We start from the raw sequence: 16,339 nt of genomic DNA, 5'->3' as shown, positions 1-16,339 counted from the left end.
GACTGAAAATCATTCTGTAATTTCTTTCTACCTCTCCAGCCGTTGGCTTCGTGATCCCAGAAATCATTCTAATAGATGAACTTTTACCAGCGCCATTGGGTCCTAGCAATCCCAAAATTTCACCTGAAAGAGACTCACTGATTATCAGTCTGGGAAGTGAATTATCATAAACCTGTTTCTTCAAATCTTTTGAGATATGTACACCCCTCAGTATTATTTTGAAATGTATAACATATGTATATAACCCATGTCACCAGACTATGTTCTTTAACTCTTATAATTATATGAAATATTAGCAAAAAGCTTATGGATTTGATGTCAATAAGTCTTTTCCAGATTACTTTTTCAGTTAAAAATGTGCCAGATTCTTTTTGGTAGTAGATGGCTGATGTGCTGAGTACATGTTCAAGTGGTTCCTAAACTTGGGAAGTCAGAGACATTTCCTTCATCCCAAATTCCCCTACTGCATCCAAACCACCATCATCCTCTATCTGAACTAATGTAAAAGCCTCTTGTCTGCCACTCAAATTTACAAACAATAGCCAATGTGTTAATTTTTCCAAAATGCAAATGGTAATAAAAAGTTAACTAAACCCCTCTGGTGGTATTCCACTAATTTGGTATAAAAATCTAAACCTTTTGCTCTGTTTCACAAAGTGGTACCCAATTTGGCCCTGCTCTGGTCTTGGACTTCCTCCATTCTACCTGTCAGTGCATCCATTGCTTCTTCGTGCCTTGACCATTCCAAAGGCAGCTCTAGCTCTGAGTCTCTGCCCTCATTCTGGGTGTCCTTATCTCTTTGTGCTCACATATCCAGGCACCTTCTCATCATGCAGGTCTTGTCTTAAATGTTACTCCTCCAGAAAGGTCTTCCCAAACCCTGGGTGAATGCCGCCCCGAATCATTTGTGTCATTTCACATATTCGGATGCTCCACTTAGAACTTGCTTATGTGATATCTGACCATTTTATTGATAAGTTATTGTTGGGTTTTGACCCTCTCTCAGGATGTAAAATCCATGAGGACGGGGCCTTGCCTATTTTTTTGATGATTATATTCCAGTACCCAAAGCAGTCCCTGGCATACACACACACACACACACACACACACACACACACAAATATGTTAAATGAATGAATGCACACATGGGTGCTTCACAATGGTGCCTACAACAGAGATGTTCAGTAGGTATTTCTGAAATGATGGTGAATAAAATTAAATGATTCTTCCAAACCTTTTTTAACACACAGAGAGAGATTTCTTGTTGCTATTTTCTTCTTCCTCTTTGAGAAGCAACTTTTCTTCTGACCTGCATACTCTTTGTGTAGACAGCTAGCAATTATGACAGGTTTCTGGAATAGAGGACAGTGTGATTTTCCTTTTAAGCTTCAGAGACTTTATGTTCCTATATTCTCATGACTGGGAACTTTCTTACTCTATGTCATAAAACAATGTATATTTTAATTTCATTTTTCGATTTTTTAAAAAAGACTCATTCATTTATTTTGAGAGAGAGAGAGAGAGCACGTGGCAGGGAGGGGCAGAGGGAGAGGGAGAGAATCTCAAGCGGATTCCATGCTGAATGCAGAGCCCGACATGGGGCTCGATCTCACGACCCTGAGATAATGAACTGGGTTGAAACCAAGAGTCAGATACTTAAAGGACTGAGTCACCCAGGTGCCCAAAATAAAGGACATTTTAAACTGACAGTAATCAATATTGCTTGTTTCAAGTGTAACCTGCGTTCATTGATGTCAGCAATATCTCTAAATCCCCTAAATCTGGGACACCTGGGTGGCTCAGCAGTTGAGCATCTGCCTTCGGTTCAGGGTGTGATCCGGGGATCCAGGATCAAGTCCCATATCAGGCTCCCTGTGAGGAGTCTGCTTCTCCCTCTGCCTATGTCTCTGCCTCTCTGTGTATGTTTGTCTCTCATTAATAAATGAATAAAATCTTTAAAATAAAATAAATCTCCTAAATCTATCTTCTAAATAAAAGAGTATAGCTTCATGGAAACTGGCCTTCCCAGAATGATCTAAGCTCATGAGCACATCATAACATCTAAGTCAGATAAAAGAATAACCCTTCAAATCTCAATCCTTATTCAGCATTTTATAACAAATCTCACGTAAATTCTCCAACTTATGAAATTCTTGGTTTTGAAGTTATAGCTCTACTTATCAAAGCCCATTTTTTCCTCAAAAGAATGATAAAACCATTATGTTCTCTGTTCTTCTTTGAGCTTCCAGGACACTCCAAAGGAGAGCCTACATATTTAAGAATTACGAAAATGCACCAAGCTCCAAACTTGCAAAACGAAAACCAGCATATTAACCTCGCTTCTTGATAGTTCTTGAATTATAGGTCCCTTAATGTCCATTTTGTCACTTGCTTTCCTACCTCATCTGCTTGTGAAGTGGTCAGGGCAGTTGCTGCTCTTAATCTTTCTGCTTTAACATCTTCATCCTCATCAACAGGTTCTTCTGGATTAGGCCCAGCACTTCCACTTTGGGGGGAAATTCTGTGGAGAAAATGAAATGTAGGACATACGGGTTTTTTCATTATTGAGGAGGATGCCCCCTAGATCAGCTTCTCTGTGATTTCACCATCATCCTTTTTCTCAATACATGGGTGATGATAATGGCCCTGTGAATACTGCTTCTGCTTTTCCCAAGAATTCCCGTCCCTGTCACCAGAAATCCTTTCTTGTTGTTGTCATTCTTCCAGTTAGAATCTTTGACCCTTGCCAAATTGCTAGCAGAGGCTGCTTCTTCTTTAAAAATCAGGTCACCTACATTTTCTCTGTTGACTCTGAGCCCATCTTAATTAATCACACCCGGCATCTGCCCTCACCATCTTTTACCGTTCACCCTTCCTAGAGCCCCTGTATAATGTCCATCTTATGAAACACTCTGAACTACGTTAGGTTGCTCAACCAATTCCATTGCATCTCCTCTGTTCAAGGATGTATGATCATCATAGATGGGAAATCGGCATATTTGAGTACTCCTTAAATTTCTGAGGACCTGAAAACCTCCCTCCGCTGGTTAGTGGCAGAGCTCTGGGAGTCCTATTTCCAAGCAGTAAGCCAACAACCCACTGACCATCATGAAAATCAGCATGCTGTTTACGTGGTAAATATAAATCCACATTAACAGGTCCGTAGTGCAGGTCATGAAAATACGATATTAAGTTCGAAACTAAGTTTTTATCCCAACCTGAAAATGGGATCCTTTCGCATTATTTTCTTTCCACATTTTGTTTCCATGCATCTTAGGATAAAAACAAATATCAAAGCCTGCAAGTAAGGCTAGGAGCAAAGAAAAACAGTTATATATAGGCATAAGTTCACAAATATCACTTAAACATCTGAATTAAATTGGTGGCCTGGTCGTCAGGTGAAATACGTGTGAACTATTCTTACAAATTAGGGGAGAAATCCAGCTGGACAGGTCCAGGCCATCATAATTTCTCATTAGAATATTGCAACACCTTGCTACCCAGTCTCCTTCCCCTTCTTCCTTTGCCCCAAACATCTATTCTCAACACAGTCACTAGAGTTACTTTTTTAAAACAAGTCTGATCATAGTAGTTTGCTTAAAACCCTCCAATGACTCCTCGGTTACTCAAAGACAAGTTAAAGTCCTTATAACTTTATAGTGACCCAGACTGCTCTGTGTAGCCCATGCCATCCACCCTGCACTTTACCCCGTGACTTCTGTGACCTTCCCTTGTACCACTCTTCCCTTGGTCACTCTGCCACAACTACACTGGCCTCCTGGCTGACCCTGGAAAAGCCAAGGTCACTTGTGCCCCCTCCTACTGGAATCCTCTTCCCCAAGCTATCTCTGTAGCTTTCCTCCTTGCCCCCTTCAGATCTTTATTTCTCAACCAGGCTTTTCCTGACCACCCATCTGACACAATACATATTATTTACTTAGTTTATTATCTATTATCTTAGTTTATTATCTTTCCACCATGATATAAACTCCATAGGGGCAGGGATTCCTGTCCATATTTGCTCCTATGCCTAGAAAAGTAGTGACACATTGTATTCAGAGACAATAGCTTTCTTCAGCCTAAATATACCAACATAATCACTTTTTCCCTTTTATTTCAATATTCAACTTTGCCCCTTTTATCTCCAATTCAAATGATTTAAGTTATATTGCATCTATATTTCTTACAAGCTTTCTCAAATTTGCAGGTGGCAATAAACAAGATAAATGAACATGAAAATTAATTTCATATTACATTCTGGATCTACACAGTCCACTTATGCACATAAAAGCTAACTCATGATTTGGAATCATGTCTGAATTGTCTTATTCTGTATCTTATCCTGAGACTATATTAAAAGCTTTCAAAGTTGGCATACATCAGACAAAGCCAAATAGTTATTATAGTAAATGCTAACCATCAAAAAATAAAATAAAATAAAATAAAATAAAATAAAATAAAATAAAATAAAATAAAATAAAAAAGGGAGAGATAGAAAGGCTTTCTTACTATTAGGCATACTAGAAAATCAACTCCACTTGGGTCATATCTGTGGTTTAGATATTCTAGCTCGTAAGTTCTCTGTAAAGACAAAAAGAAAAATAGCTAAATACAAATTCATCATCTTTATGATTTACATTTAAATAATATGGAATTCCACATATTGCATATTTCCCTTCTTAAGCTTGATTCATCTATGTGCACTGGTGACAAACAATTCCCTGCAGAGAAGAAAGGGGACCCCCTACTCAATGCTGTCCCTCAGTAAACAAATAATTTATGTCTGTTCCACTTTTCCAATTTTTTTCTTTAATCTTTGGTTTAAGGTTTTCTTCAAGTTGACTGAAAATATAACAGAAAGAGGAGCCTGCAGTGTGAAAAATAATAGGGAATCACAATATTTGTCCTAAATACCCCTCACGAGGCCTTTCGGGGCCCCCTCCTACCCTGGTGGTGACTCTCCCACCATAATAACTAGTCCTATCATGTTATTCTTTCTTCATCAGTCAATGCATTCAGAGAGTGACTCATTCCTCCTAAGAAATGTATGACAGATCTAGGTTAATGTACTTCCCTCTGCAGGTCTGTTTATATCTTAGGGGGAAAATGCTTTAAGCAAAAGAATGAATTCCCAGTTGAGAATTCTAAGTGTGCTCAATTTATGGAAAAGTGCTTTTGCAAACAAAAGGCTTTCCCATATCCCCAAGAACACAAAAGATTAGGGCAGTTTTCTCTACTTTCTTTGAAGTATCACTCGGGATGATGTGGGTTAGAGTATGTGTCTGGCTGAGCTCTTGGGTTCATCTCATTGGATACTTCTTTCCATTTGGATGGAAATGGAAAGAATGGTCCTTCCTGCGTCAATGCCTTTGCTTCCCTCCACAGAACACACTTACCTTCTGCTCCATTCTCCTGCTAACTGATTCTGACTCATTCTTCAGGATTTTTTAAGGATTGCTTACCCCAGAAGAATTCTCTGACTCTCTAGATCGTGTTAGCTGTGCTTTGTATCCTGCCCTTGGCACTTTGCCCTTCGTCTTTGGGTCCTTTAAACCCTTTGCATTGACTTATTTGAGGTCTGTCTTCATCTCCACCAAGCCCTGTGAAAGGATGGACTGTGCTATCTTGTTCATCAGGTGTCCCCAGTGACCAGCACAGTGCCTAACACAGAATACTGTTTAATATATGTTTTTGGATAAAGAAATGTAATTGTGTGTTATTTTATCTCATGATGGATAATGAATACCCATTAAATGAGGCAACATTGGGCAGCCCCAGTGGCACAGAGGTTTAGCACTGCCTGCAGCCCAAAGTGTGATCCTGGAGACCCGGAATCAAGTCCCACATCAGGCTCCCTGCATGGAGCCTGCTTCTCCCTCTGCCTGTGTCTCTGCATCTCTCTCTCTGTGTGTGTCTCTCACAAATAAATAAATAAAATCTTTTAAAAAAATGAGGCAACATTTTTCAATCTGGCATTAGTTTCAAATCGCATTTAACAATGCTTATGTTTTGCGTAGAGCATATGGCAAAATTTTTTTAAAATTTTTATTTATTATGATAGTCACACACACACAGAGAGAGAGCGAAAGGCAGAGACATAAGCAGGCTCCATGCACCAGGAGCCCAAAGTGGGATTCGAGCCCGGATCTCCAGAATCGCGCCATGGGCCAAAGGCAGGCGCCAAACCGCTGCGCCACCCAGGGATCCCTATGGCAAAATTTTTAAACAACTTTCTTGAGGTTAATTTTTCATGCCATAAAATTCACTCATTTTAAGCATTGAATTAAAAGATTTCTAGTAAATTTCCGGAGTCAGGAGAGCATCACCACAATTTAACTTAGTAACATTTCCATCATCCCAAAGAGATATCTCACATGCATTTTGCAGTCAATTCTCATTCCCACTCCAACCCCAAGAAACCACTAACCTTCATTCTGTCTTTATAGATTTGGGGTGAAGCACTTTAATAGGCTGCATATTCATAATTAATGACACCATTGGTAATATTTCTTACCTGTGCCAAAAAAACCAGAAATCCACCCATGGTAGTGAAAGGAACTAATATCATGCTAGAAATCAAGACAGGCAAGTCGAAGTGCATCAGCACAATGTCAAATATGATGATGGAGGTCTACAAGGCAAGTTAAAATATATTGCAATTCAGACGTATGGATTCCAATGATATTTGAAAAAATATTTAAGATGTAAGTGTCCTCATTATATATATCAGAATTTTCCCACATACAGATTCACTACTTTCAGAAGGAGAAGGGAAGTGAGAGGTTTTTGTTAATGAGAATAAATGTGACATTCAGCTACCCAACAGAAAAATTTAAGATAAAAATCTGTAGATTAAGGTAAAGGCTAAAGTGACCAGGTAGGCTTCCTGACAGTGCATTACGTGCAATCTAAGACAATAGGATAAAGAAAGAAATTATGGTAACAATGTAAAAAACCTGTATAGGATGGAAAGCTATCCAAGTGATTATTTTTAGAGGTCCATACTGCTCCCCACCCAGACTAAATCTTTCTAAATGGCATCCCTGCTCCATTTCTTCTCCATTTCAAACAGTTTTATTGAGACCGTGTATTTTGATTACAATGGGCTTATTTTCTTTTAAAACACTGGTAAATGTGGGATGGGGATAAAGATAATTTTTCATTGTTCTGTTTTAAGGATCAGTTTCTCAGCCAACAAGTGTGTGTTGAGCTTGTATTGACCCTTTCCTGGATCTTATTGATGTATGATTTATAATAAAAACACTAAGAATTGTAACTACTAAATTCCCTGAATATTACACAAACACCAGGCATTAAGAATTTAGCATTCATCATTTGCTTTGATCTTCACAACTCGAGAATGTAGTCATTCTTACTATCCCTTCCTTACACATGGGAAATCTAGGGTTCAGAGAAACAAATAACATCCTCAAGACCACACAGCTAGGGAATGATAAAGTTGGGATTCAGAACCCTATGTGTGTGTGATTCCTAAGTCTTTAGGTCCAAAGACTATCTTGTTCTTTGGGATTGTTACATAGGGGAATGTTGTGTGGTTACTAAGTGAATTTACAGTTTGGGGGGAATGTGTAAACCACATTTAAAAGACAATTGGGAATGAAACCAAATAATTTTTAATCAAGTGTTCAGTAAGTATAATAAGCATTTTAGATGGCAAATCCAAAAAATATTTTCTCATTTTACAACCACCACAATCTCTCTGCAAAGGTATCGCATGATTATCCACCTTTACATAGTTCCCTCCTCTTGGTTTCCATGACATCACACTCGTCTATTTTTTCTCCCATCTCCTTATTTTTGATAGCTATAAATCCACTGGTCCCCTTAGCTAACTCCTCTCATTCTACCTGGCCTCCATGTTTCTTCTTTTGTGAGTTGTTTTTTTCCTCCTTTCTTACCCCTGGAACAAGAGAGGATGGCAAACTGCATCAAAGGAAATATGCTATGGCTCAGTGTGCTAAGAAGATGTGCTACCATACGTCCACCATGGGCTGAAAAGTATGTCCTTATTAGACAAGGGCCTAAAATACCCATGAAGGACCACACCCCATGGGCTATGAGAGTCCACTGAACTCTAGAAACAAATTAACAGTTGAGTGTGGCTTCACTCAATGATGAGGGGACCTTGCCTATACTTTCCTTCCAAATATACCCAAGATCACAAAAGGACAACTGCACTGACCATCATCTGATACATTTTTATTTTTATATATATCTGTGAGTCTTAAGACTAGCATAGTTTAAGTTGATACTAACTGCATGATGAAAGATCAATTATCACATTACACATCCTCAACACACATTTTAAATGAAATTAACAGTTCTTTGTATCAGGCATAAAATTATTGCACACTGCTTCTTCATGAAGACGTACAACTATGATGTATAATTTAGGCTATTAACATCAAGATGTTGATCAACACAAACTTTAAATTACTATTGTCAACCATCCTGCTACTTCATATTTCTTGACATCAGGAATGACATAAGGTCTGAGACCTCATTTTTATTCTTGAGTTGTCACTGATTTTTATGGGACCTTGAACAAGTTACTCAATTTTTTCTTCTCTAAAAAATGAAGTGAATTACACCAGATGATGTTGAATTTTTCTTCAAATCTGACATTCCAATATTCCATAAGTATGTAGCTTTTCAATGGTACAAACATGTAATAGACAAGTACACCGAAATATATATATATATATATATGAAAAAAGGGAAAATAATTAGAAATTATAAACATGTATTATACTGTAACACTATAATTTTCTTTTTACATTTCAAACAAAGATATCTTTATTTTTCAAAATTTACTTTGCCTCTGGGATAGTGTCTCATCTTATTTTAATCCATAATAATTCAAAAATAGTTGATACCAAAGGTAAAGGACATCCAATCATAGATAGATATATTTCTATCTGAAAAAGTGTTTCAGAGTTAGATGTTCAATTCTCAGCTGTAGTTATTTATTTGCTAATTTGTTCATATCACAGTGAGAACATCTTAATCTTCACATTAGTCCACAAACCTCATAGAACAGGTGTTTTACTAGTATGCCTTCCCTTAAGAAATAACAAAGTCAAACTTTTTTAGCTTCATACTTTTTCAGCTAAAAAATTATGCAAGAAGAATTAAGAAGACTATCTATTATAATGCAGACTCTATTTTGCCTTCTCCCATGTATTGAAGGAAATCTGCCCTCACAAGACTTTAGTCATTTACATTTTCCCTGCTCTGTAAGCCAAGCAATAAGAGCTATTGTTGTGGCAGATTCCAGCATACCATGTTCTGGAAAGAACTCATATTTTGTTGAACTGAAGCACTTTGAAATCCTAGAACTTGGCTGGGAAAATTCTGTCAACAGTTTTTCCAACCCAAACCATCACTACAGAGACTGCATCCATGAGAAAAGTTTCATCTCTGCTCTGTTGTTTTTTTCTTTTCTGCTTTGTTTCTTCATGAAAGCTGAAGGATAAGGGCTTGAGGTTCTACTGTTAATGTTGAGTGTCTCTTCACCTGAGAGACTGTCAAATCTATATACAAACCAGGATGAACAGTGAATATAAGGTAAACCAGGAGCTGATTGTTCACTTGACACGTAGCAAAAATACATTCATGTAGACGTGAATTTGTTCCAGTCTGGAATGGTTTCTGCTTAAGGAGAGCCAACCAAAGGAGTGGGAAATGACATAATGAAAAGGAGCCATGACTCCAGGTTGCTGATTACTTAGCACTGGTGAACAGTAAGCTTAGAGTGCCCATGAGGGTACTCACTAGGATATGTTAAGCCTCACTCAGGCTGGCAGTAACAGACCTGTCAACAACCATATTGGCCAATAACCCTGACATTGCTTGAATATCAACTCCAAAAAGACTTCATCCAGAGTTGAAACTACTAGAAAATATGAAGTGTGGGTACAAATTCTTCATTTACCTTTGCTGGACATACACAAAAGTGCTGACTGCAATGAAATCAACCATTAAGCCAGACTCTCTTTCACTGACATCTTTACCAGCATCTGAGTTTACACTAGGCAAAGGCAGTAAGATTGTTGACCAAACAAAAAAGTTTCCATGCAGAGTATGAATGGAAAGATTTTGGTGTACTAAATCCTCATGACTGACTCAAGCTAGTCTTCTAAGTGAGGTATCTCTAATCCTCTTTTTTAACTTCTGTGCTTGGACTGGGTTGTCCTGATGATGGTAAGATGGATGGTTATAGACACTACCTGCTGAATACAGAGAGACAATCTATAAGGGTCGAGACAGAATACTGTCCATTGAGTAGGGATAAAGCAACAGCTACCTGCTGACCAGAAAAATCTAATTTTTATAGAAATCAGTAGGTGATGACAGATATATTTTCTTAGCAAATGGCCTTCCGTTGGGTTTCTCTCATGGTTTCAGGACTCCCACTCCAAGAGTTGAGAACTGTGTTTGCAGGACAGACATTTGACCACTAGTTGGGAATATCATCTAAAAGGCACCTGCAGTGTTCAGATGAGGCACTGTGAGTCTCTAGAGTCTTGGTGTGCATTTCCATCCAAGTTTTCAGCCATCTTGGGCTTTCAGGAATCTTTCATTCCGATTTACTAATAAATTCTCTAGCATATGTATAAAAACATCTTCAATATCTGAAATTATTTCTTTAAGACTGTAGACATGGATTATCCCGTCAAATGTTACAAAGCCAGTTTTTATTCTAGTGTTACCAGGAAGCCATGTATTTTTAAGAATCCATAAACTTAATAGCAGCATCTTGAACTACAAGTCTTCTGTAAGATTCTCCATAAACCTTAGTCAAAGGGTTGTCTATGAATGTTCTCCTTTCTATGGTGTAATTTTAAGGTACTAGTTTTTCCCATTTCTCAAGGCAAAAGTGACTATATGTAATGTTACACTGAAAGATTAAAAAAAGAACTCTTTGTTCATATGTTCATATATGTACTCACAATATAGATGCAAAATGACCAAAGGCCACTACTTTTTCTCGTCTTGCGAAAAATAAAGGATATCACATATGTTAGGAAGACAAGTGAAGCTGCATAACCGAGCATGAATATAACCTGAAAACAATACAGATTATATCAAGGTCAAACACTGATATATTAACAGAGGAAAAATTAAATTACAAATATTTTTAAATATATTATTGCGGGGGTACCCAAGTGGCTCAGTCGTTTAAGTGTCTGATTCTGGCTCAAGTCATGATCTCAGGGTCTTGGGATAGAGCCCCACATCAGGCTCCTGCTCAGTGGGGAGTCTGCTTCTCCCTCTCTTTCTGCCCCCGCCCAACTTGTGCTCTCTTTCTCTCTCTCTCAAATAAATAAAATTCTTTTAAAAAATTTTTTGTACATGCACTTTGAACTTTTTTGTTTTAGTTTATGACAAAATAAAAATGAAAATGTCTTGCTTATTGAAAATATCAAATGTTATAATTTATCATAAATTTAAGATATTGTCAATATAATGTGTTACTTACCAAAGCAAACACAATTCCGCTTGTGATATAAATTTCCATTAAGCTTGCTACATACAAAAATAAAAGCATTGAAAAGAGAAAAAAAACAAAGAAGCTAATATCCACCAGTGCCTGCCCAAACCAGTAGGCAGAAGGATAGAGGCCTGAGATCCATAGCTGGGACTTAGCTCTCTTCTGATGAGAAAACACAGGAAATAAATAGATTCAGTTGAAATCCAAATCCAAAGCAAATATATTCAAAGAGAATTTAAGACAGATATATTCAAATCATTTTAAATCATTTAATAATTCAATTATGAATATACTATTTAGTATCCGAAGTCTAAAGAGCCAATTCCATAATGGGGCCATTGTGAAAATGAGTATTGTTTTATTTTATAGGTTTGATTTCCAGCACCACTTTAACTCATGCATAATGACTAGAAAAGCAGACCTCATAATAATCAAGGCATAAACCTCCTTCAAAACCTATTATTCTGCAGCCCAAAGGACAATAAATTATTCATTATCCAAATATATTATAGGGGTTACTGTCTCAGAATAGTGAAAGATGACTTATCTAAATCTGATTTAACTGTTTTGCCCTTGAATAACAGACATGATCAAATACAAACATAACCAAAAAGTTTATTTGCCACAGTAGAAAGGGTATTTAAGTCTTAAATCTGGTCCTCAATGTAAATGTCAATGATTTTTTTTTTCCTTTTCACTGGGAAATAATGTAGTTGAAAGTTGTATAATAGTACCGGTTAAAAGTTTAGATTACTTTGAGTTCCTGTAAAATTAACTGCATTTGTCCTGTAATTTTGAAGTAAAAAGTATTTTCTGTTATTAGAAGCAAAGTTCCTGACTTGATAGAAATAATGCTTAACTGTACTGTCTAAATTAAACATATGTTTATAGGCTTTTCTCACAGGAAAACGTTTTGAACACATAGCATTTAAAGCACAATTACTGGAGTCTTTGAAGTTTCTCTTTTTCCCCCCTCCTCTTACTTTGTAATCGCTGATACTGCTCATGGAGAAGTAAGGAGAAATGCTGCACACAATCCAAAATAAGAATGTGAAACCTTCCGGCAGCCCAGTTGAGAAAATCTCATCATCCTGCAAATATAAAAGGTACTGTAAACCTGTGAATATTTTTAAAATGGAACAAATACTAATGTGGTGTATCACATTGATTGATTTGGGGATGTTGAGTCACTTTTGCAGCCCAGGAATTAATCCCACTTGGTCGTGGGATTACCAAAAGAGAATAATCCTTTTAATGTACTGTTGGATCCTATTAGCTAGTATCTTGCTGAGAATTTTTGCATCCATGTTCATCAGGGATATTGGTCTGCAATTCTCCTTTTTGGTGGGGTCTTTATCTGGTTTTGGGATCAGGGTAATGTTGGCCTCATAGAATGAGTTTGTAAGTTTTCCTTCCATTTCTATGTTTTGAAACAGTTTCAGAAGAATAGGTATTAATTCTTCCTACAACACACACACATGAAAAAATGCTCAGTATCAGGATCCCTGCATGGCTCAGCAGTTTGGCACGTGCCTTTGGCCCAGGGCATGATCCTGGAGTCCTGGGATCCGGGATCGAGTCCCACATTGGGTTCCCTGCATGGAGCCTGCTTCTCCCTCTGCCTACGTCTCTGCCTCTCTCTCTCTCTCTCTCTCTCTCTCTCGAAAAATAAATATTAAAAAAATGCTCAACATCACTCAGCATCAGGGAAATACAGTCAAAACCATAATGAGATACCACCTCACATGGGTCTGAATGGCTAAAATTAACAACTCAGGAAACAAGAGATGTTGGCGAGATTGTGGAGAAAGGGGAACCCTCTTACACTGCTGGTGGGAATGCAAACTGGTGCAGCCACTCTGGAAAACTGTGTGGAGGTTCCTCAAAGAGTTAAAAATAGACCTGCCCTACGACCCAGCAATTGCACTGTTGGGGATTTACCTCAAATCTACAGATGCAGTGAAAAACCGAGACACCTGCACCCCAGTGTTTCTAGCAGCAATATCCACAATAGCCAGACTGTGGAAGGAGCCTCGGTGTCCATCAAAAGATGAATGGATAAAGAAGATGTGGTTTATGTATACAATGGAATATTCCTCAGCCATTAGAAACGACAAATACCCACCATTTGCTTCGATGTGGATGGAACTGGAGGGTATTATGCTGAGTGAAATAAGTCAATCGGAGAAGGACAAACAGTGTATGTTCTCATTCATTTGGGGAATATAAATAATAGTGAAAGGGAATAAAGGGGAAAGGAGAGAAAATGAGTGGGAAATATCAGAGAGGGAGACAGAACATGAGAGACTCCTAACTCTGGGAAACGAATAAGGGGTATTGGAAATGGAGGTGGGCGGGGGGATGGGGTGACTGGGTGATGGACACTGAGGGGGGCACTTGACAGGATGAGCACTGGGTGTTATGCTATATGTTGGCAAATCGAGCTCCAGAAAAAAAAACATATACCAAAAAAACAAAACAAAACAAAACAGAGCTCCCCTACAACCGAAGAATAGCACTACTAGGTGTTTATCCAAAGGATTTGAAGGGGCACATGTACCACAATGTTTATAGGAGCAATGTCCACAATAGCCAAAATATGGAAAGAGCCCAGAAGTCCATTGACAATGACTGGATAAAGAGGATGTGGTATATATACAATGGAATACTATTTGGTCATCAAAGAGAATGAAATTTTGCAATTTGCACAGATGTGGATGAAACTAAGGGTATTATACTAAGTGAAATAAATCAGAGAAAGACAAATACCATATGATTTCACTCATATGTAGAATTTAAGAAACAAAACAGATGAACATAGGGGAAGGGAAGAAAAAATAAAATAACAAATAAAATAAGATGAAAACAGAGAGGGAGGCAAACCAAAAGAGGTTCTTAACTATAGAAAACTGCAGCTGCTGGTAGGGGGAGTCGGTGAAGGGATGGCGTAATTAGGTGATGGGCATTAAGGAGGGCATTTGATGAGCACTAGGTGTTATACGCAACTGATAAATCACTAAATTCTACCTCTGAAACTAACAAAAAATTAAAATTAAAAAAGGAAACAAACAGTAGTTCTCATAAATAATGTGTTTTTTGAACTATTGAAAAATCAAAATAAAAGTATATACCGTGGGGCACCCGGGTGGCTCAATCAGTTAAGTGTCTGCCTTTGGCTCAGGTCATGATCTCAGGATCCTGGGATCAAGCCCCACATCAGGATCCCTGCTTCTTCCTTTCCCTCAGACCCTCCTCTCTTCTCGTGCTCTCTCTCTGTCTCAAATAAATAAAATCATTTTTTAAGAAAGTGTAAGTCTTGGGACACCTGGGTGGCTCAGCAGTTGAGCACCTGCCTTTGGCCCAGGGTATGATCCTGGAGTCCCAGGATCGAGTCCCACATCGGGCTCCCTGTATGAAGCCTGCTTTTCCCTCTGCCTATGTCTTCGGTTCTGTCTGTGTCTCCCATAAATAAATAAATAAATAAATAAATAAATAAATAAATAAAATATTTTTTAAAAATAAGATAAAATAAAAAAGTGTACGCCTTAATCCAGCAACATCAATATATGAAGGTAGGAGGGGAAATTATTTCTGATCATTTAACATGGGGCTTTAACTCCTAGAAAAAAAAAGAGAAATCAAATAAACTCAGGACCCACTTCAGCGTGTATACTGAAAAGAACTGAAAGCAGGGTTTCAAAGAGATATCCTCCCATGCAGGTTCATAGCAGCACTATTCATAATAGCCGAGAGGTGGAAGCAACCCAGATGTCCACCAACAGATGAACAGATAAACAAAACATGGTATATACATATGGAGGAATATTATTCAGTGTTTAAAAGGAAGGAAATCCTGTCACATGTTACTATGTGGATAAATTTCAAAGATACTATTCTAAGGGAAATAAGCCAGTCACAAAAAAAACAAAAAACAAAAAACAAATACTATATGACTGTCCTTATATAAGTATCAAAAATAGTTAAATTAATAGAAACAGAAAGTAGAATGATAATTGCCAGGGCCTGGGGAAGGGGACAATGGGGCATTCTTATTAATGGGTATGAAGTTTTAGTTCTGCAAGATGAAAAAGTTTGAGAGATCTGTTTCACAGTAATGGGAATAAACTTAACACTACTCAACTGTATACTTAAGGGGATCTCTGGGTGGCTCAGCGGTTTAGCACCTGCCTTCTGCCTTGGGCATGATCCTGGAGTCCTGGGATCAAGTCCTGCATCAGGCTCCCTTGCATGGAGCCTGCTTCTCCCTCTGCCTGCATCTCTGCCCCCCCCCCCCCGTCTCTCATGAATAAATAAATAAATAAAATCCTTTAAAAAAACCTGTATACTTAAAATGGTTATGATGGTGAATTTTATATATTTTTGCCACAATACAAAAAATAATAATTTGGAAATTACCATCTGGAAGAAATAGATCATTCAGGCCTAAGTAGCATGCCTTTCGCTGCTCACCCGGTGATAGTTATGTGAAGATGTCAGCAGCCAGTCAAATGTGTTCTGAAGCAACAGAGCTAAAAAGAAAATTTGATGCCACCAAGACCACGGGCAAGGAGATGAACTTTGAACATCCCCAAATCAGTGTCTGCCTGAGGCTGGGTCTATGCTTAGGTACAGGATTGCTTTTTGGATATAATCACATTCAGCAGTGTAGTAGCCTGTCTCAAAATAATTCTTTAGTTCTCAAGCTTTACTGAAGGCTTTAGAGGTTACAATGATAAATTAGAATATTTCACCAGGTATGAGAATCCATTACCATTTTCATAAGAATGGATGAGAGAAGAAAGGTGTGTGCCACTGGGGATACAT

The 16,339-nt window shown here is 37.9% G+C and overlaps 1 protein-coding gene and 1 pseudogene across 2 annotated transcripts in view; both read right to left on the bottom strand.

Moving 5' to 3' along the window:
- Positions 1 to 16,339, bottom strand: part of ABCA6 (ATP binding cassette subfamily A member 6) — a 61,757-nt gene that overhangs the window by 8,863 nt on the left and 36,555 nt on the right. For both annotated transcript variants that reach the window (XM_025999652.2, XM_072746735.1), the window contains 9 exons: positions 12,499 to 12,606; positions 11,504 to 11,677; positions 10,974 to 11,087; positions 6,515 to 6,631; positions 4,510 to 4,581; positions 3,219 to 3,310; positions 2,401 to 2,521; positions 1,235 to 1,352; positions 32 to 123 (listed from right to left, as the gene is read on the bottom strand). In XM_025999652.2, coding sequence (XP_025855437.2) covers positions 32 to 123; positions 1,235 to 1,352; positions 2,401 to 2,521; positions 3,219 to 3,310; positions 4,510 to 4,581; positions 6,515 to 6,631; positions 10,974 to 11,087; positions 11,504 to 11,677; positions 12,499 to 12,606 — 1,008 coding nt within the window. The remainder of the gene's footprint in view (positions 1 to 31; positions 124 to 1,234; positions 1,353 to 2,400; positions 2,522 to 3,218; positions 3,311 to 4,509; positions 4,582 to 6,514; positions 6,632 to 10,973; positions 11,088 to 11,503; positions 11,678 to 12,498; positions 12,607 to 16,339) is intronic.
- On the bottom strand, positions 9,091 to 10,953 carry LOC140598022 (protein transport protein Sec24A-like; annotated as a pseudogene).

Source organism: Vulpes vulpes, chromosome 2 (genome assembly GCF_048418805.1).
Source record: "Vulpes vulpes isolate BD-2025 chromosome 2, VulVul3, whole genome shotgun sequence".
In the NCBI taxonomy this organism is placed as follows: Eukaryota; Metazoa; Chordata; class Mammalia; order Carnivora; family Canidae; genus Vulpes; species Vulpes vulpes.
The sequence above is the reverse complement of the archived record's forward strand: the minus strand, read 5'-3'. Positions and strand labels throughout refer to the sequence as shown.